Source organism: Myotis yumanensis, unplaced genomic scaffold (genome assembly GCF_028538775.1).
Source record: "Myotis yumanensis isolate MYYU_CA2020_CCGP unplaced genomic scaffold, mMyoYum1.0.hap1 SCAF_16, whole genome shotgun sequence".
NCBI lineage: Eukaryota > Metazoa > Chordata > Mammalia > Chiroptera > Vespertilionidae > Myotis > Myotis yumanensis.
Genome location: NW_027223767.1, coordinates 8,894,951 through 8,917,221, shown reverse-complemented (window position 1 = coordinate 8,917,221; position 22,271 = coordinate 8,894,951). Strand labels below are relative to the sequence as shown.

General features: G+C 44.2%; 1 protein-coding gene across 7 annotated transcripts in view; it reads left to right on the top strand.

Moving 5' to 3' along the window:
* MAP2K4 (mitogen-activated protein kinase kinase 4) overlaps positions 1–21,966 on the top strand; it is a 119,755-nt gene extending 97,789 nt beyond the window's left edge. For 6 of the 7 annotated variants that reach the window (XM_070395108.1, XM_070395106.1, XM_070395110.1 and 3 more), the window contains 5 exons: positions 1,430–1,557; positions 14,001–14,078; positions 16,470–16,618; positions 17,582–17,627; positions 19,334–21,966. In XM_070395108.1, coding sequence (XP_070251209.1) covers positions 1,430–1,557; positions 14,001–14,078; positions 16,470–16,618; positions 17,582–17,627; positions 19,334–19,447 — 515 coding nt within the window. In that variant the 3' untranslated portion in view covers positions 19,448–21,966. The remainder of the gene's footprint in view (positions 1–1,429; positions 1,558–14,000; positions 14,079–16,469; positions 16,619–17,581; positions 17,628–19,333) is intronic. The other variant, XM_070395112.1, reaches the window with a different exon arrangement.
* The last annotated feature ends 305 nt before the right edge of the window (positions 21,967–22,271 follow it).

Genomic DNA, 22,271 nt, shown 5'->3' with positions numbered 1-22,271 from the left:
TAGAGGCCTGGTGCATGAATTCATGCACGGGTGGGGTCCCTCGGCCTGGCCGGTGATGGGGGCTGATTGGGGCCGGCTGGCCTGGGGGAGGGACTGCGGGAGGTTGGCCGGCTGGGGGAGGTTGGCTGTGGGAGCGCACTGACCACCACGGGGCAGACCCTGTGTTGAGTGTCTGCCACCTGGTGGTCAGTGCACGTTATAGCCACCGGCCAGTCATAATGGTTGCAATAGTTGCAACGGTTGCTTAGGCTTTTATATATATAGACTAGAGGTCTGATGCACGAAATTCGTGCAAGAGTAGGCCTTCCTTCCTCCGGCTGGCGGCACTGGCTTCCCTCTGGCACCCGGGACCCGGGCTTCCCTCACAGCCCCAGCTTTGTCTGGAAAGTCATCCAGTCTAATTAGCATATTATACTTTTATTATTATGGATTGCTTTTACTGTAGAGCGATTCAAATACCTTAGGAATACTCAAGGTATCACAGAAAAGCACTAAGGCAGTACCTGAGGAGGAGTAAGATAAAAGGGAAAGTCTTCAGAAATAACTTTTGTTTTCCTATTAGTAAATAAAATGATGAGTTTATAGCAGTCTTTTTATCACTTCAAATTAGTTAGCTTTTTTTTTTGCTACAGGTAGAGTGCTTTGATTACAGGTTACAGAAAATTCTGATAACTGGCTTAAACTCCAAGGAAATGCATTCTCTGTGGTAATAAAGTCCTGGCACAATTTGGTTAGAGTTCAAGCTCCTTCTTTAGGCTGTGCCCTCCTTAATCTGTTGGGTCCATCCTCAGGGTAGTAACAGCTAAAGCGGTCCCTAGTGTCACATAGTCTTTGACACATATTGTACAGTAGCTTAGTATACTCTTATAGGTTAAATTCATTCTTTATAGTTTGACTGTTAAGTAATGAATTTGAAGCAAGTAAATGAATATGTCCCTTGATGAGAACAAAACAACATAATAGAATGCCTAAATGTATTGTATAGTATTTTTTAAATACACTTGTAGTTTTTAAAAAATATATAATTTTATTGATTTCAGAGAGGAAGGAAGAGGGAGAGAGAGCTAGAAATATCCATGATGAGAGAGAATCATGGATTGGCTGCCTCCTGCAAGTCTCCCACTGGGGATCTAGCCCACAACCTAGGCATGTGCTCTTGACTGGAATCGAACCTGGGAACTTTCATTTCACAGGCTGATGCTCTATCCACTGAGCCAAACCGGGTAGGGCTGTAGTATTTTTTGATACTGAGTTTTTAAGCATCGGTCTTCAGAGAAATTTCATATTTCTCATCTTCTCATACATCTGAATATTAAGGACTTGATCACTTATGTTGTCTAAGGTTTTTCAGTATTTTTACTTAAAGTACTTTAGAATGTAGCTCATTTGATTGATTACTTTTACACTGAATGGTACCTGTCTCTTTCAGATATCAAACCTTCCAATATCCTTCTGGACAGAAGTGGAAATATTAAACTCTGTGACTTCGGCATCAGCGGACAGCTTGTGGACTCCATTGCCAAGACCAGAGATGCTGGGTGTAGGCCGTACATGGCAGTAAGTGAAAGGCCCAGCCCTTTTAGAGGCCTGACGGTCATTGCAGTGGGAGACCGCCTTTGGTGCTGTACCTGAGGACTCTGCCATTGGTCGGTCATGCAGTCTCACCAGGCTACAATCCTTTTCTCTTCCCTAAAGACCAAATTCAGGTTCTAGCTGCTCCATGAAATGTTGCAAAATTGTCCCAGTGAACTCCTGTTTGATTGTCTTACTCTGTTCGTCTTTGGTACTTAGCTTGTGGTCTTCTCTGACTCTACTAATCACCTAGATCGTTAGTGCTCAGCAGGCCGCTTGGTGTTTTTAGCACTCCATATGTTATCTTGACTGTAATAGGATTGGCTGCTTCCTGCAAGTCCCCCACTGGACATGTTGATAATGTGTCCTGGCCATTAAGTGATACTATTTCCAGCTAGAGAAGAATGGAAGACTCAAGTTCATGGTAGAACTCAGTATATCTATAAATCTGAGGCTTTGTTTTGTATACTGTTGATCTCTTTAGAGGGAGACGAAGCACACTAACAAATGCAAGAAAGATGCCGTAGGTATTTGCCAACCTGGAGTCTCGTTCCCTTCAGGGAGACAGAGCTCCACTATCCTTCTGCATACGTCATCCTCATCTTTTTTTTTTTTTTTTTAATTCTTTATTGTTGAAAGTATTACATGTCTCCTTTCCCCCCCATTGACCTCTCCAAGCATGCCCCCGCCCGTCATCCTCATCTTATCCCAGTGCTGCATACACTGCAAATTTAGTGTCTGTATTGTAAACATTCTCCTAGTGTGTTGGTGTCTTCCTTACCGTGGCTATGGTTCTTTGGGGACTGGTTTTGCGTCGTTATTAAAGCAGTCCTTCTCATCAGTAGTTTCTGTTTCCGTCTTTAGGACTTTTAAACTTTAGATTAGCTATGAGCTGAATACAGTTTTTCTCTCCTTTTAATTGTTAGCTTCTTTCTTGTTTTACACATTTCCAAACCCAGTGCTGTAAGCAATAGAAAAGTAAGTAACATCATAAGCTACATGTTACAACTTTTTATCTTGTTTGTGGATAGGCAGGCTCAGTGCTACACTTATGTACACTTATTTTAAAAACCTGAATACATTGTATTTTCAGTGTTATTTAAAAGTAAATTTTTTTCTTTTCACTTTTCTCTCAGCCTATAAATATTTGAATGCACAGGATTACATGCATTTTTTATGTATGTTTTGTTGCCTGTACTTTGGTCATTGCATTTGAAAATGATTGTATTTGAAAGTTTTCCATTATTAACCCTATTTTAGAATTTTTGCTTTCAATACCTTGTTTTTATTTTGTTACATCTTTTTATGTCACCTTTTCCACAAATGAAAATGTCAGAGGGGTGTGTGTGTGTGTGTGTGTGTGTGTGTGTGTATATGTTAATATGTACAAAAAGATACCTTCATTTAGACTTTGGACTTTGTGGATGGTGACTGTCTAGGCAGAGTCTTGGGGAGATTTGGATGATCTTGCATTCATCATGATAATTAGGGATAAATGGAACAACCAGATCAAAAGCAAGACAATAAATTAAAATATGGAGTATTTGGGAATTCATATAATTTACACATTTAGCAATCATGCCCTGAGAATTAAGTGTACACTGTTTGTACTTTTAGGGCTTGTCTCAGTACTAAGGTTGACTAAGTGTTTTTGCTGTGTAACATTGGTTAAGAATTATATTTGATTTATGTGGATGTTAAAGGTGCAGTTGCAGCCCTGATATAGCTGATACTTGCATTCAGGTAACTTTTAGAAAGAAGTAGACTTTCGGTTTCTGTGTAGAAGTAAGTAAGGTTCAAGGCCTGGGAGGGACAAACTTTTCTCTTCCTGCCGACCTGCTTCAGCTTTGAAGGAAGCAGGCTGATGGTAAACTCTGCCTCTGATCTTGACTGGACTGAATGAAGCATTTCTGTCCATTCCAGTCTTCTGAGGCTTGTATGAATGGACAAGAATATAATCAGCATTCATCCTACAAGCCTCTGAGTAACTTGACTTTCTTAATGTATCTTGACAGAAGATATCAGCAATGCACCTTGTCTAGTCTATAGGAATTGTGATTTCTTAGATTATATTTATCATAGAAAGTGTACAAAGTGTAGAGTTTAAACTTAAGTTTTCTCATAAACCAGTTGTTAACATCTTGTCACTTCCCTACCTCCTCATCTAGGGAAGTCTGTATTTATTCACATACACATAAACATAGACAGAGGTGGGCAAAAGGACATTTACAGTTTTGAGTGCATGAAATGCAGAGTTTATTCTTGTATTATTATTTATTCTTGTATTACATATTTTCCATATGAACAACTGCTAACCTACTTTTGCCTACCCCTGTATATGTACATTTAGGTGTGTGTGTGTGTGTGTGTGTGTTCTGGACCATTTGAAAGGAAGTCACAGATATGATGAATTTCATTCTAGACACTTCAGCACATCCTCCCAAGAAAAGGGCATTCATCTGTGTAACCACAATATCATTACCATACCTAAAACATAAGCCTAAAAAGTTAACAAGAATTTCATAGTATCACCTAATAAACAGTTTATAGGTCAAAATTCCCAATTGTCCAAAATAAATGTATGTTATAGCTGTTAGTAAGGATCACATCAAGATACATAATACATTACTTTTAGTTGTTACATTTTTGCATTTTAATCTAAACTGGTCTAGACCATTCTTTTTTTTTTCTTCCTCATGATTTTGACATTTCTGGGAGTGTTTTTTTAAAATGTCTACATACTGGATTTGTCTGATTGTTCTCATGATTAGTTTCAGACTACATTTTTTTGGTATGGATGCTTCATAGATGAGGTGTACTTTATGTTGCATCACATTGCAAGAACATAATGCTAGGTTATTTCACTAATTGCTTTTTTTTTTTTTTAAGCACTTGAAACATTTGTAAAATAGAAACTCATATTCTCAAAATGTTTCCTGTTTTTCTTCCCCAAAGGAGTAATTGATAATCTTTATTTTCGAAGGATTCCTTCACCCAGGATCCTCTCACCCTTCCCTCTGGTATCCTCCAACTTGAAGAGGCTTCTAAAAAGTAACTTCAGTTTCTCTATCTTTACCTCTTCTTCTTACAGGATAGAAGCCTGTCCGTGTTAGTTTGTAAGATAGTCTTTCTTTCTTTCTTTCTTTTTTTTTTTGCAAGGCCAATATCTTTACTTCTACATAGAAGGATGTGCACACACCCAGCAGGTGCTCTGCTCAGCTTTATAATCCCTGAGCACGTGACCTGCTTCTCACTCTTGATTGGAGCTCAGGCGCACGGTCTTTCCCGATTGGCTAATTCAACGGGAGGGGTTGGCCTTTGCCGTTTCAAGATGGCGGCCCCGGGGGAGCTGCAAGCCATGCGGCCAACATGGTGGCTGCCAAGTCACGCAGTCCAAAATGACGGCTGTCTACACTGCTTTTTGACAGAAAAGATGACTTGTTCAATCAAAAAAAAAAAAAGAAAAAAAGAAAAGAAAAGATGACTTGTTTCTTCTCATAGTTCTCCCCTTTTCTTTATTTAAACTCTTTTCTTAAAACTCAGCTGACATTCATTGACTTTCATGCTCTATAGCAGCAGTTCTCAACCTGTGGGTCGCGACCCCTTTGGCGGTCGAACAACCCTTTCACAGGGGTCGCTTAAGGCCATCCTGCATATCAGATATTTACATTACGATTCATAACAGTAGCAACATTACAGTTATGAAGTAGCAACGAAAATAATTTTATGGGTCACAACATGAGGAACTGTATTTAAAGGGCCAGAAGGTTGAGAACCACTGCTCTAGAAGGAGACTAATTTGCTGTTTGGTCAATGTGGTTTCAATTAGTCTTTGAAAAAGACCCCCCCCCCCCCCCACACACATGGGATGATGTGACATCCCATCTCTGTAACTTCTAATCAAAGGGGTGAGTGTGGACACCGTCGCTCTAGTGCATCAGAGAAAGGACCCTCGATCGCAGGCTCCAGCTCACCCGTCACTAAAGCTGCCAATGCCTTAGGCTCAGTGACGGTCCTTGTGCTGTCTTGTCAGGGATGAATGTGCAGCACTGACCCCAACATTACACATCTTCCTCTTTTTTCTGCCAGAATCAGACCAAGGCCAACCTGCTCTCCCAGGTCATCCTGCTGCTGGCATCTAGCTGTTCAGCTATCCCTTTAGCTGTGTCTCGAGCATAGTTAACCAGCCTTTGCTGGTTCTAGTAAATATAATTAATCCACCGCATTCTTGTTCACAGTGGCCACCAACACAGGACAGACTCAAACCTGGCAGCAATCTGATTTCTAGCCTTAGACTCCTTGGGACTCCTCCTGGAACCCCAGTGGGATCTGTGTGCATATGGGGATCAAAGGAGCCCCCTGGACTCTCTCCTCTTCCTGGTCTGTCTGTCCATTGAAAAAGGTTTACCATGTGCCAACGTGAAAGGGATAGCCAATTGTATCAGAGCACAAGGTCCACTCCAAATGCTGGGCAAGGCCCAAGTCAGGGTCCCCATGACACCACCAGACATCAGCACGGGTACCGACAGTGCAGCACGATGGGCTTCTGAGGATACTCGGCCGTTTACGCATCTGGATACATTTCTCTGAACTCCAAGCACTGTCCCCGCCCCTTGAGAGGCAGGAGGCATAGTTTATGTCGGAGGACGGGGCCGGATCGTTTTGGGCGGGTCCTTGCTCTTTACCTCTGTTGGATGGGAACAACAGGGAGAGTCTTACAGGAAGCGTATCCCCAGGCTGTTTCCTCCTGGTACAAGGCAAGCACACCTTCCATCCTGTTACTGTGTGAGGTCCATTCGAATGGGAATGGGACCACTTGGGCCTGTAGCCTTCCTGCCGCGCAAGCGTAACAGTAGCTTTTATTTAGGGTGTGAACAGAATATCTAATCCATTCCACCCAGGCATTCGTACCCTGATATCCTACTTCTATTTGCATGGTGGTGGCAGTGACCTAGGGGATCTTGTCCTGTGACATCTACTCCTATATCTAGTCCTAGCCAATCTTTTGACTTAAAGGCTGAAATATCCAAGTCATTCAAGTTATCTGTAATCAGTAACTTAACTGGGTAAGCATGATCCAGATTGTACACATTTCTCCAGCCCACATTGTAAGCCCCTGCAATTTGCCAGATTCCTAAAGCAAATAGAGCCCAGTACATGATGGTTATTAAGACAGCTCACAGTTTTTAGTGTCAATTTCAAGGGGATATGTCCTGGTATGGCCGATCAAGTTGAGGTGTGTCTGCCCTTAACCCATGTGTGATAGGTCCAGCCTCGCTCTCCAGTCTGAACAGCAGTCTCTGTGGTAAGCAAGACAGGTAGGGTCCTCTCCAGTAGGGTTCCAACTTGCTTCGCTTCCAAATCTTGATTAGAACAAACATAGTTTTCTGGTCGATGGCAATGAACCGGAAACTCAAGAGGGCTTTGGGTCAGGAGGCCTTCTAACCTGATTGCCGCGGGTCTTGCTTGGGCCCTTCCTGCTTTGCTGACTGACTCTCGATCTTGAGCTCATAGTCGGCCCAGGTGTGATGGCTGTCCCTCCTCACCGAGGCCGCCACAACTAGGCAGTGGGGCGCACCTCCTTAGGGGAGGGGTCCAATTTCCCTGTGACGACAAACGGTGTCCCAGACAAGCCCCCAAATTGTAAGAAATAAGGCGAGCCCCCCAAATTCAGGGGTCCTGGTAGAACACAAAACATACTCGGGAGCCAGGCAGCAAGGCAGATATCTTTACTTCTACGTAGAAGGGTGCACACACATGCTCTTGAAACGCGCACACCTGTAAGATAGTCTTAATCAGTAATAGAAATAATGCATTTCATAGCAGTACTTCATGAACTTTGTCCATCTATTTACCTGGGTCATTTGTCAAACCCTGACATAACCTTTGTTTAAAATATGTGCAAGCCTATCAGGCATGAAAATCTAATCAAGTTATTATATCTAATCAATAGTGAGAAATTGTTGATGTGTGTACTTCCTTTGATCTTTGTTCAACAAATTTAAAAGCATTTATTCATTCATTCATTCATTCATATTCTGCTTTCTCTTTCCCTTCGGTTTCAAAAGAACTTAGTTCTTCAGGATATAATTTTCATTTTCCACTTGTATACAGGCTGAAAAAATGGTATTCACTTTTCCCCCTTTGTTTGACAATTTAGATTTTCAAAATGTCTAGTAAAGAAATTATTTAGCAGCCCAGCCAGTGTGGCTCAGTGGATTGAGTGTTGTCCTGTGCACCAAGAGGTTGCCAGTTTAACACCTAACCCCTGGGCAATGCTGGCCAGGACTCAGCTAGTGTTTTGACAGATTTCTTTTGGGGTGCAGGGTGGGGGAGGGCACGATACCAGGATCCAAAATATTTTTTTCACAAAGAAAACAAAGGGGGAAAAAAACCAAAACAGCTATTCCAGTTTTTGCAGATTGGCTTTGTGTTGAAACTCTCCTTCAGTCCTTAACCAGGTCACTTACAAACCTGCCTTAACTTTCGCTTCCTACTTGCCCTAAGCCAATGATGGCGAACCTTTTGAGCTCGGCGTGTCAGCATTTTGAAAAACCCTAACTTAACTCTGGTGCCGTGTCACATATAGAAATTTTTTGATATTTGCAACCATAGTAAAACAAAGACTTATATTTTTGATATTTATTTTATATATTTAAATGCCATTTAACAAAGAAAAATCAACCAAAAAAATGAGTTCGCGTGTCACCTCTGATACACGTGTCATAGGTTCGCCATCACTGTCCTAAGCCAATAGATCAGCTAGAAGTTAAAATTTTGGGTCTTTTCGGTCTTTTGTGTCCTGCCCTGGGTATATACTAGTACATGGCTTTCTAAATTTCTCAATATATACAGGTAATTTTGAATAGCCAAATTTCCCAAAGAATCTCTACCCTTCAATTCTTCAATTTTTCTCCCATGCTTTCTTTTGTATCTTGTTTTTGTTTTTTGGCTAATCCTGACCTAAGGATATATTTTCCAATGATTTTTAGAGAGAATGGAAGGGAGGGAGAGAGTGAGAGAGAAACATTGATGTGAGAGAGACACATGGGTTGGTTGCCTCCCACAATAGCCCTGATCGGGGCTGGGAATTGAACCTGCAACCCAGGTATGTGCCCTTGACCCTTTGGAGTATGGGCCAATGCTCTATTCACTGAGCCCATACCGGCAAGGCTCTCCTAGCGTTTGATACTCTAATGCAGTGGTTCTCAACCTTCTGGCCCTCAAATACAGTTCCTCATGTTGTGACCCAACCATAAAATTATTTTCGTTGCTGCTTCATAACTGTAATGTTGCTACTGTTATGAATCGTAATGTAAATATCTGATATGCAGGATGGTCTTAGGCGACCCCTGTGAAAGGGTCGTTCAACGGCCAAAGGGGTCTTGACCCACAGGTTGAGAACTGCTGCTCTAATGTATGCCTCAATCCCAGTTTCTTGCACCAGGCATATATATATATATATATATATATATATATATATATATATATATATATGTTATTCATTTGCCTTAAATTGTTTTCAAGGAATGTCCATTGCTTTTCTGCCTTGAGTGAGTTCCAGTTTAGGCAAAATGAAGGCAGGCACCTTGCATCTTTCCCAGACAGGATAGAACAGGATAGGTGCTGGGTGAGGAAATATTTTAAAATAGACTCTGGTCATGGATACAAATATCTGTCACTATATAAAAGCCATTGCCTTGTATACTTTAAGTGGGTGAATTGTATGGTATGTGCATTACATCTCAGTAAAGTTGTTTAAAAACCACTGAAGGCCACCATTCTCTATGAGTTATACTGAGATGGCTGAAGGTATAAAGATACAATCCCTGAGAATTTTGACTTCACAGAAGTCAAATTTAATAAGCAACTATTGTTAAAAGTGCTGTCATCTTTGGAAATGTAGATTTGCACTTGAGTAACCAGTACTTTTTCTTTAGCAGTTTGAATTGCTTATTTTTGAATGTTAAAAAACAACTACCCCATATAATCTTGGGTATAAATTCATGATTTTTTTTTTAAATGCTTTTTAAACACATTTTTATTGATTTCAGAGAGCAAGGGAGAGGGAGAGAGAGAGAGAGAACGAGAAAGAAACATCAATGATGAGAGAGAATCATTGATTGGCTGCCTCCTGTACTGGGGATCAAGCCCACAACCCAGGCATGTGCCCTTGACCGGAACTGAACCCAGGACTCTTCAGTCCACAGGCCGATGCTCTATCCACTAAACCAAACCAACTAGGGCTTGCCTTTTTTCCTTATATTTGACCACTTTAATGCATTATCCTTTGTCCATTTTTATTAGAATGTTAATCTTTTATGTTGATACTAGAGGCCCGGTGCACAAAAATTTGTGCACTCGGGGGGGAAGGGGGGGGTCCCTCAGCCTGGCCTGTGCCCTCTCACAGTCTGGGACCCCTCGGGAGATAACGACCTGCTGGCTTAGGCCTGCCCCCGGGTGGCAGAGGGCAGGCCCAATCCCTAGGTGCAGCCCCTGGTCACGCTGAGGGTAGGGCCAATTGGGAGTTGGGGCACCACCCCCTGTCACACTCAAGGCAGGGTTGATGGGGAGGTTGCGGTGCCACCCACTGTCACGGACAGAGCAGGGCCAATCAGGGGGTTGGGGCGCTGCCCCCTGTCACGCACAGAGCAGGGCCCATCAGGGGGGTGGGGCTCCATACCCTGTCACGCACAGAGCAGGGCCCATCAGGGGGGTTGGGGCTCCGTACCCTGTCATGCACAGAGCAGGGCCCATCAGGGGGTTGGGGAGCTCCCCACTGTTATGCACAGAGCAGGGCCCATTAGGAGGTTGGGGAGCTCCCCCCTGTCACGCACAGAGTAGGGCCGATCAGGGGGTTGAGGAGCTCCCCCCTGTTACTCACAGAGTAGGGCCGATAGGGGAGTTAGGGCACTGCCCCCTGTCACACACAGAGCAGGGCGGATCAGGGGGTTGGGACGCCGCCCCCTGTCACACACAGAGCCGCAGGGTGATCAGGGGGTTTGGGCGCTGCCCCCTGTCACGCTGATCCGGTGCCAGGAGGCCTCCCGGCTCCGCTGATCCCGGTGCTGGGAGGCATATTACCCTTTTACTATATAGGATAGAGGCCTGGGGGCCGGCTGGTTTGCCCTGAAGGGTGTCCTGGATCAGGGTGGGGGTCCCCACTGGGGTGCCTGGCCAGTCTGGGTGAGGGGCTGAGGGCTGCCTTCAGGCTGGCGATTGACCGAATCTCCCAACCGCTCCTTTTTTTCTTTTTTTATTCTGGGCCAGCTTTAGCTCTGGCTCTAGCTCTGATCGAAACAATGTATAACTTCAGCTCTGAGATCCCGGCTGGCTATATTTGTTACAAAGTTTCAAACTGTCGGCTGAGAGTTGGAGTCTGCAGTCCCTGCAGCAAGCAAGCCTCATGTTCGCTTCCAGCTGCCTGGCTGCCGGCTGCCATCTTGGCTGACAGTTAATTTGCATAAGGATACGCTGATTAGCCAATGGGAAGGGTAGCGGTCGTACGCCAATTACCATGTTTCTCTTTTATTAGTGTAGATAAAATATAAGGAGAATTATATTACACTAGAGGCCTGGTGCATGACATTTGTGCGTGGGGTGCGGGGGGAACGGGGCGTGCCCCTCAGCCCGGCCTGTGCCCTCTCGCAGTCCAGACCCTCAGGGGCCTAAGCTGGCAGTCAGACATTCCTCTTGCAATCTAGGACCCCTTGCTCCTTACTGCCCACCTGCTCGCTGCTCCTTACTGCTCAGCTTGCTGTTCCTTAGTGCTGCTGCGGAGGTGGGAGAGGCTCCCACCACTGCTGCTGTGCTTGCCAGCCTTATGGCTGAGTGGCGCTCCCCCTATGGGAGCGTACTGACCACCAGGAAGCAGTTCCTGCATTGAGCGTCTGCCCCTGGTGGTCAGTGCACGTCATAGCGACCGGTCATTCCGCTGTTTGGTTGATTTGCATATTAGCCTTTTATTATATAGGATAGTTTTCTCAAAAGTTGTCATTTGTCTTTAAATTTTACATATTTTTGGCTCAATTACAGAAATATAAAATTTTATTGTGATGAGCTTATCAATTGCTAACTTTGAGGTTTCTAGCTCTTGTCATATCTTCAAAGATTTTCGTCATGCCAAGATTGGAAATAGCTTTTGGGGTTATTAGGCAAAAATCATTTGCATCCCTAATGTACAAATTTCTGTAAGTTATCATGTAACTTAAGTGTCTGGGCTCATGAATAATAAGTAGCTTACAATGAAAATTTATGCAGCCACAGTACTCATGTTTAAAACAAACTATGTAGGTGTCCAAACTAGTCGTTGCCAACAGTGATCCTAGCTAATAAAATAGTAATATGCAAATTAACCATCACTTCGTCACAAAGATGGCAGCGGCCACGGAGCTGGAGCGAGCAGGAGGCTTGAGTTGCCCGGCGATGGAGGAAGCCAAGCTTCCCGCCTGCCCTGCCGGCCCTGAGCTCTGCTCAAGGCTACAAAGTTTCAATTATAGAAGATAAATAAATCCCAGATACCTGCTTCCAGCCACCGTGGTTTCTGCTCAAGGAGGGGCTTCAAGCCGGACCAAGGCAACAAAGTGTCAGTTATAGAAGTTAAATAGATCCGAGATATCTGCTTCCAGCCCACGGCCGTGGCCAGCCTGAAAAAGGCCATCAGCCCCTCACCCAGGCTTGCCAGGCACCACAGTAGGGCCCCCCACCCTGAAGGGGGTGTGGCCAGCCTGAAAACAGCCCTCAGCCCCTCACCCAGGCTGGCCACACCCCCATGGGGTGAGGGTCCCCACTGGGGGCCTTGACCATCCTGCAAACAGCCATCCACCCCTCACCCAGGCTGGCCAGGCACCCCAGTGGGACCCCCACCCTGATCCGGGACACCCTTCAGGGCCAACCAGCTGGCCCCCACCCGTGCACCAGGCCTCTATCCTATATAATAAAAGGGTAATATGCAAATTGACCCTAACAGCAGAACGACTGGGAATGACTGGTCACTATGACACACACTGACCACCAGGGGGCAGACGCTTAATGCAGGAGATTCCCCCCTGGTGGTCAGTGCACTCCCAAGGGGGAGCTCTGCTCAGCCACAAGCCAGGCTGATGGCTGCCAGCACAGCGGTGGTGGCGGGAACCTCTCCTGCCTCCTCAGCAGTGCTAAGGATGTCCGACTGCAGCTTAGGCCTGCTCCCTGCTGGCAAGTGGACATCCCCCGAGGGCTCCCGGACTGCCAGAGGGATGTCTAAATGCCAGCTTAGGCTCAATCCCCCGGAGAGCGGGCCTAAGCCAGCAGGTGGACATCCCCCAAGGGGTCCCAGACTGCAAGAGGGCACAGGCCGGGCTGAGGGACCCCCCCCCCTCCCCCCGAGTGCACAGATTTCTGTGCACCGGGCCTCTAGTAGAGTATAATTCAGCCAACTGGTATGCTTCTCTGGGCACGCCTTTCAACAGCAGTTACTCAGTTTTAGGATCCATGGTCTGCTCTGCCACCGATGTGCGCGCGCTCTCTCTATCTCTGTCTCTGTCTCTTGTGTTCTCATCCCTGACACATTGTGTAGATATTCGTCTCTAATTTCACAGAAGTTACTAAAAATGATGTTAGCTATTTAAATGATAGGGTGATATATTACTATATTGACAATGTTTAATTTGATTAAAATGACTAATAGAAATAATGGTAAATTTAGCTTTATGATGAAGAATGGGTAAAATAATTATAATTTGGCTCATATTTGCTTTTGTATCTCAATATATAGCAGTAGGGCCTTATTCACGGAAACAAACTTAGTCTTTTTTCCCCCATTTGCCACTACTTGCTGCTAAGCTGACCCTGCACTTCTTTATTTTTTACATTTTTCCAGTTTTCTTCCTATTTCTCCCTTTGGCTGTTCTCAGCTTCAGGATTGTAAGTGCTTGTGAGTACTTAGGGGGAAAATTAGGAGAGTTGCTTTGTATTCCCTTTAGGGAGGAAACTATTGAGGTTTTCTTTTTTTTTTCTGTTGGTTGTTTTTAATGTTGGCTTTCTACTACTTTTTGTTTGTTTGTTTGTTTTGTTGTTGTTAATCCTCACCTGAGTTTTAGGGAGAATGGAAGAGAGAGGGAAAGACATAAGGAAACACTGATGTGAGAGAAACACATTGAGTGGTTGCCTCCTGCATGAGCCCTGATCAGGGCCAGGGACAGGAAGGAACCTGCAATTGAGGTACGTTGCACTTGACCAGAATCAAACCCAGGACCCTTTGGTCTGCAGGCCAGTGTTCTGTCCACTGAACCAATCCGGCTAGAGCCATGACTCTTAATCTGACCCCAGACATGGGTTCCTGTAAGGATTATGCTGGCATTTGGGCCACCTGCCCAGCTGTTGCTTCCCTTTCCCTGCTTCTTAATCATGTGACTAATTACTGACTGTGACTTCCCTTTGTGTTCCAGCCGGAAAGAATAGACCCAAGTGCATCACGACAAGGCTATGATGTCCGCTCTGATGTCTGGAGTTTGGGGATCACGTTGGTATGTTGATGTCCACCCAGCCTTGTCCTAGTAGTGTACCAAGAAATTTAGAAGTGAAAGTAAATTTCATCAGTTTTCCACCTCTAATAAGAACTGCTTCTTGTCTCTTCTAGTCTTTGATTTTATTTACCTATTTTTTTCCCTCATGGCTATGATCACAGGGACTGTATCTTCTAGTTGTTGAATAAATGTATGTTTTATACTTTAAAAATCAAACCGTAATTGATTATTTCTCTCAAGGTTCTCTGAGGTGCCTAGGGCTCTGTAACATTGCAGCTGTGGATGTCTTGGTCACACACACAGGAGTCTCGTGCACTGAGAATGGAACCGGGTGGGGCAGCTCCTGTGCAGTCAGAGTCCTGGGAAGGCACAGGCTCCTCCACTCAGCCTGAGTAGTGTGTCCAGTAACACTATGCAGAGTGTGTGTTAGAGGAATATGTTCATGTCACTGGAGTCTTCCAGTCAAGGAATAGAAAAGTCACAGAGAAACTGAAAGTAATTCAGTTGTTGAGAAACAAGAACTGCTTAGGTGACAGTTCTAAAGGAGAGTTCTACCTTAGAACAACACAGAAAAAATAGTAAGAAAGCTGCTTACTTTGCAACCAAGCACAATTAAATCAACTCTTCTTTCTTGGCTGTGTTGAAATTTTGGTTCTATTTAAAAAGCATCTTTATTTGCTTATTTCTTTAACTAGAGGCCTGGTGCACGAATTCGTGCACATTGAAAGGAAATTAGAAGAAATATTTTAGAGGCCGGGGAGGGACCGTGGGAGGTTGGCTCCAGGGTGTGTCCAGCCCATCTCGCCCAGTCCCAATCGGCTGAACCCCAGCAGCAAGCTGACCTACCAGTCAGAGCATCTGACTGGTGGTCAGTACATGTCATAGGGACTGGTCAAGCAGTCGACTGAATGGTCGACCAATCGGTCGGACACTTAGCATATTAGGCTTTTATATATAAAGATACCAAATTTTGTTTTGAAGTTTTAGGTTCATTTTCTTGTGCTTGCTGTTTTACCAGGCTTGATGGCATTTTTCTGATTTTTGAAAGCTTTGCCAACATGGGTGTGAATCTTCCGCCACTAAATGGGGCTGTGTTAGTTATCCTTGTAGTTATCTTGTTAGTTAGTTATCTTTGTAGTTACCCTTTAGTTATTCTTGCAGTTGTCCTCGTTATTTATCCTGTAGCTGTCCTTGTTGTTATCCTTGTAATTTCCTTGTAGTTGTCCCTGTTAGTTACCCTTTAGTTATCCATGTAGTTATTCTTGGTGAGTCATGTTGCCAGCCTGGTGAAGTCACTGAGTAGAGAGTTGAGGCTAACAACTCAGCTCTGCTAAAGACTCCTTCTAGTTTCTCTTGTGGCCAGATCTGGGAGGCACCTTCTGAATCTTTTCCCATTGTGAAGCCAACTGAGCAAAGGAGAAAGAATCTTTTTTTCAGTTAGGAGAGAGCATGGAACTTGAGTATCTTTTAGGTCTGGTGGCTGGTGGCAAAGACTGCAGCAAGACTCTAGCCTCTAGCTGAGGCTACTGCTCGCATATTAACGGTTCAGAAATACCTATTTGTGTCCAAACCAGTTATGTTAAAAAATAAGTATTTACTTCATTATACTAGTAAAAACAAATGTTTGTTCTGTGAACGGTTCTAACATAGAAAAATTTTTTTAGCAAGTTTCTTTAGTACTATGTCTTTGTTTAAAGCAAGGTATTCAGTACTTATAATTGCTTCATAATTTGTTTTTTTTTTATGTGGATAATCTCATAAAATTATGAAATGTGTGAAATTAATTTCTAGGGTCCTAGATCCTTCACCTTATTCCTTCTCTTAAGCATCATTTTTGGGCTTCAGGGTGAAGGCTTTGACCCTGACTTTTTCTTCAGTGATGGTAACATCTGGTTGTGGTTGGAATTGTAGTAACTGCAGAATGGCAATCGAACTTTGTTTCCTGGGAGCTCATTGGACGTTTTGTATGTTTAATGTTATTTTACCTTAAAAATGAATTTGGCAACAGTTCTGGACATGGCTTTCCACTCAGGTGACTATAAATAGTGAAGATATTGTACTAAAATAGTTCTAAAGCCAGCCTTGCAGAATCCTGTATACAAAGGAGTCAGACTTGAAGCATGCACTGTGGGACTTGGGGCTTAAATTCATTGTTTCCTTGTAGTCCAAGTTCTTGGATTTGGTTGATACAGAATTCTTTATATTATCTTGATTCTAATATCATTCCACTTAGCCTTAATACTTCTGAAGATTCCACCTTAACCTGATACGGATTTAATGCCAAGCTTTTAAGAGTTTTGCTTAGAGTTTAGATTTTCAACATGGCCATTTCCGTGAGGAGAAGTAAGCATTGCCTTAGTGTATTTTGCTTTTTCCTCTGGGTTCTTTCAGTACGAGTTGGCCACAGGCCGATTTCCTTATCCAAAGTGGAATAGTGTATTTGATCAACTAACTCAAGTCGTGAAAGGAGACCCCCCGCAGCTGAGTAATTCGGAGGAAAGGGAATTCTCCCCGAGTTTCATCAACTTTGTCAACTTGTGGTGAGTACTTGAATTATGGATGTTCAAAAACACGCAGTGAGAACAGTGAGGTTGATTTAACCTTAGCAACACTGGGGCAGGGGAGCCTTCTCCTGTCCCTCTGTCTCCTGAGCTGGGACTCCGGATCATTGCAGCTACATGGGAGGTTCCAGCAGCCTGGAGGGCCCTGCTCTCTTGTTCTGCTCAGGCACTGATGAAAACAGCTGGGGGTGGTAGAGAAGCGCTGCCTCCCGGTTTCTAGTTCTCTGTACAAGAAATACAGCCCAGGTGAGACTGGCCATCTCATTCTGATGTGGTTTTTATCGTGAAATTGTACCAAATCACTTGGAAGCTTTTACCAAGTGAAGATCCTACCAGGCCATACTTTCAGGGGTTGATCTCTGCTCTGACATAACATAAAACATGGTTGGGTGTGTGGAGTCAAGTTAGGCCTAAAGTTCAATTGGTAGAACCCTAGATTAGCTCTCTGAAACCTATTCCAAGGAAGGTGAACTCCACACCTCATGTCTGTCCACCTTTTAAAGGTGCACGTATGCGTGTGTACGTGTGCGTGCCTGTGTGAGCAGCTCCTGAGAATAAACTTATGCAGAGATGGTGATATATAATCTTGCTTCATGCTGTTTCAATCTGTATTTTAAATACAACAGGCTTTGTTATTATTTGACTATTTTTAATAATTATTGTTTATCCAACATAGTTTAAAAATTTATATTTATAAGCAAAAAGCCAGAGTGTTTAGTATATCTTCTTTACTATACATTCCTGAAACTGCTTTGCTTTTCTCTTGTTCATAGATTGCCTAATTTTTCCTGTTTTCTGAGATTGGCAGGTTGTCTGCTATGTCACCTTTGCATCTGAAGGAAAAAACTACTCGATTCTTTATAATATTTCTTTTGTGAAAAAAAATCCTTGGGGTAAATGTGTCTTCATATTAATAATGTTTGTTTTGTTTTGTTATTTTAGCCTTACAAAGGACGAATCCAAAAGGCCAAAGTATAAAGAACTTCTGGTGAGTATGAGACCTTGGCAATGTCAGCTGTCTCCTCAGCCTTGGTCCGCTCAGCGTGCTGGCTCACTGAGCAGGCAGTGGCCTCTCATAGACAGACAGACAGACAGACAGCTCCACCTCACTGACCAGGCAGTGACCTCTCAAAGACAAACAGACAGATAGACAGACAGCTTCACCTCACTGGGCTTTTGTAAAAGGCTCTGAAACAAGTGTTTGGAAAGAGAAAATTTGAAGTTATAACTTCCCTACTGATTTACTCAGTATGTTCTCATGGAAAGTTTTGACCTTGACATGTTATAAATATTAACCTGGAAAATTTGTTAAAAAATATGTTTTTATTGATGTTTTAGAGAGAGAGGAAGGGAGAGGGATAGAGAGATAGAAACATTGATGAGAGAGAGAGAAACATCATCGATAGGCTGCCTCCTGCACACCCCCTACTGGGGATCGATCCCGCAACCCGGGCATGTGCTCTGACTGGGAATTGAACTGGTGACCTCTTGGTTCATAGGTTGATGCTCAACCACTGGGTAACACTGGCTGGGCTCCCTGGAGAATTTTAAGATTCACTTTAAGGAGCCATTTTTATTTTATCATGTGGTTTATGTATGTGTAACACATCCGTAAGAATTTATTGTGCTTTCTCTGCCTTTATAAAATGTTCTCATGCAAATAAATCTAGACTCATACAGCCAATTCCCATTTCTTTTAAAACTTCTCACCCACCCCATGGAACCTGGGCCTTTTAAGTAGTCTCCTGGATGTGTCTTTGGTCTTAGTGGTGAACAGAGTACTGTGATCTGATAATGTGGGAATATTTTAAGAAAAAAACCACCTACTTGTCACACTTAGCTTCTGTCTCTCAGACTTATGGTCAACCCCAGGTGTGACTAAAGATATCCAGTCAGGCCTGGCTGGTGTGGCTCAGTGGTTGACATCGACCTATGAACCAGGAGGTCACTGATTCAATTCCCGATCAGGGCACATGCTCAGGTTGCGGGCTCGATCCCCAGTTGGGGGAGTGCAGGAGGCAGCCAATCCATGATTCTCTCTCATCATTGATGTTTCTATTTCTCTCTCCCCCTCTCTCTTCTTCTCTGAAATCAATAAAAATATATGTTAAAAAAATAGCTATCCCCAGTCATTGTGCTTAGAGAAACTGTTAAAGAAAAATACTGCTGGAGATGGAGTATGAAACGGTGGGTTGTGAGGCAGATATGGGCTCCAGGCTTTGGAGAGTGTGGTGCAGGAGTTCATAGGGTAAGTTTCTATTGAGTTTCCTTGGGAGCGGGGGTGAGAAGGTTTGAAACAGTTCTTTTTGTTCAGGATTCACTTTGTGCCTGGGGGAACGGGCAGTTGAGTTGGTGTCTGTCCTAAGACTAGCACCTGGTGGTCATGTAGTTCTTGGTTCTCACATGTTCTGTGCAGAGGAACAGCAGTGCTGTCTGCCTTAGCAAATGCTCCCTGGTCCACAGATTAGTAACCAGGCGGCTCCATATCCCAGCCTGAGCATCACGCCTGGCAGACCACACCCACTGACACGCCTCCTGGGAATGCAGGCTGTGCTGGCAGCACTGAGCCCGTGCTGGAGTTTCATAGCCCTGCGTGGTTGAGCCTCTGGTTCTGTGCTGTTCCAAAATTGGGAAAAGCCCAACGTGGGCTCTGATACAAATTTTGATTTGTTTTTTTCTTCCATTTTCTTGCAGAAACATCCCTTTATTTTAATGTATGAAGAACGTACTGTAGAGGTCGCAAGCTATGTTTGTAAAATCTTGGATCAAATGCCAGCAACTCCCAGCTCTCCCATGTATGTCGATTGATGCCGCTGCTACGTCAGACTCTAGAAAAAAGGGCTGAGAGGAAGCAAGACGTAAAGAATTTTCACCCGTATCACAGTGTTTTTATTGCTCGCCCAGACACCATGTGCAATAAGATTGGTGTTTGTTTCCATCATGTCTGTATACTCCCGTCACCTAGGACGTGCATCCCCGAAGTATCCGACTGATCCCAGTGTTCGTGCTGGTCAGAGACCTCATCCTGCTCTTTCCCGATGACATACTCATGAAACGTGGAGGTCAGTACGATCAATTTGTTGACTGTGATTAGATCACATCTTTAATTCATTTCTAGACTCAAAACCTGGAGACGCAGCTACTGGAGTGGTATTTGTCAGACTTCCGGTCCTGGAAAAACGCAGTGATGGATGTACTGTGTCTGAACGTAGGGACTCGGCACGAGTGAGAAGAGCTTGCACAGCCAGCGAGACGCATTGCCTTCTGGAGCCGGGAGACAGGAGGGTTTCTGTTCTTCACCAAGTGCAATAGACTTACTGATCTGAGGTCCTGTTGCTTTATGGTCACAGTCGATGTTCGGGGATCGATGTGCTCGGCCAAATTCCCGTTTGAAATATCATTTTAAATTAGAATGAATTTATCTTTACCAAAAACCATGTTGTGTTCAAAGAGGCGAACAGTAAAATATCGAGACAGGACAGAATGTGCTCTTTTCTCCTTGACCAATCCTTCTGCTCTTCACTGGGAGACTTGGGAGTCTGCCCCTTGTCAAAGAAGGTGCTGATCCTAAGAATTGTCACTCAGCATTTGGTGTGCTGCCAACCCGAGGTTCCACCTGCCACCAACCACCGGGACTGAACGAAGAAAAATTACGGAGGGCAACGTTTACAGACGTTTTCATGCGAGCATCTTCTCTGGGACAACTCCTAGCAGCTCTCTTCCCCCTTTGTCCCGAGCCTGATACTTTAGCCATCGTAACTCACTACCAGGGAGGAGTAGCGAGGAGCAATGTGCCTTGATTGATTAGATAGATAGAGATTTCTCGTAGGCAGCAAAAGACCAAATTGCAGCTGTTTGCCGTCACTGGTCCAGGTCTTCGGTTTCTGAACCTCTTCCCCTCCCCTGTAGTCTCTTGTCACTATGTGTCTTTTGCTTAATCCAGTACTTTGCCTCCCCCCATCCCCTCTATTAAAAACCTTTATAATACCAGGGATGTTCCTTACCAAGGATTTCTAGCCCCAAATCTCTCAGATGCGCCAATGTTTAAGAGGCTGAACATCATGGGGCTCAGTAACGTGGTAGGTGATGAGGCAGCATCTCTCTAGAAACACGAGTGATCCAGGGAGGACCTGAAACGGCAGTCTTAGGTGAGCTCAGCGCCTGCGAGAGCCTCTAACAGGTCATCATTTCTTGGAATTGGAGTTCTACAGAATCAACCCCACAACCCAAACAACCCCCGAACAGTGATAAGCCCACTCTAACCTGCTCTCTGCTGTGCTTCCTCACTCCCCCGCCAGCCAGCTTCCCCTGGGGTTTGCTCTGCCTCCCTGGCACTGAGCGTTCGGCTCTGTGAGCAGCACTGAGTGGTCCCAGCACGCGGGAATATAAAACAGCCGTGGTCCCAGACCAGGTGAGGCCGTTCCAGAACCCCCGGGGCAGGTACTGCTGTGTCTCCTCCCAGAGTGACAGTCATCAACACTATACAACAATAAAGGGAGAATGGTGCTGTTTTAAAGTCACTTCCCTGTCAATTTCAGAATTCAAAAATGATTTATCGCTTTGGTCCATTTGCCTAATTTTCCCATTTTCTCCCCTATGGCATCATAAACCTTAGACTTCCCAGTGTTCTCAAAGGAAGCGTTGTTATGTGTCTTCCTTCAACCACACCAAGCCATCATTCTCCGTATCTCCCGGGGATTCAACTTCCTGTCTGCTGTCAACTTCCCGTCGGGCTCGGCGCAGGGTCACTTTGCCATTCTACAGTGGAGATCAAAGCAGTTCTGACTGTCCAGGAGCTAAGCTGATCTGACTGTTCTGTTGTGTGGATGACCACATCAAAGCAATTTTAGTGTATTAATCATAGATTATTATAAACTATAAACTTAAGGGCAAGGAGTTTATTACAATGTATCTTTATTAAAACAAAAGGGTGTATAGTGTTCACAGACTGTGAAAATAGTGTAAGAACTGTACATTGTGAGCTCTGGTTATTTTTCTCTTGTATCATAGAAAAATGTATAAAAATTATCAAAAAGCTAATGTGCAGGGATATTGCCTTATTTGTCTGTAAAAATGGAGCTCAGTAACATAACTGCTTCTTGGAGCTTTGGAATATTTTATCCTGTATTCTTGTTTGAAATCCTCCTCTATTTAAGATATATACATGGAATCGAAGTGTTTATGTAATAGTTCTATCCTTTTGCCTGCAGGTCAGTTGTAATAAATCTAGGATGTGATGATGACTTTGTAATTTGATTTTCTGAAGTCAGACCCTGAGAGGGGAAGATTAAGTAAATTCCATTAAATTATCTGTGAGTTTCACCTTGGGAGAGAGTCTCTTCTGGACGTGTTTATGGCTTTTCTTTCTCTGCTCTCCTGTGGTTGCTGTATGGCTTTGCCTTCTCTTTGAGCAGGTGGGAGGCAGAGTCCCCTAAATTGTGTTCTTTGCTGGTTTCCCTGCCCTGCCCGGTGTTCTTACTGCTGGAGGGAGAGGGCACAGTTCCCCCTGCGATGGGGTGGAGTCTAGTCTGCTGGGCTTGGTGCTTGGTCACCAGCCACGCTCTCTGCTCCTGGTTCTGTGGCTGCTGGTGAGTCTCCATGTCAGCCCAGTCACTCTCGGCTCCCTGGGCTA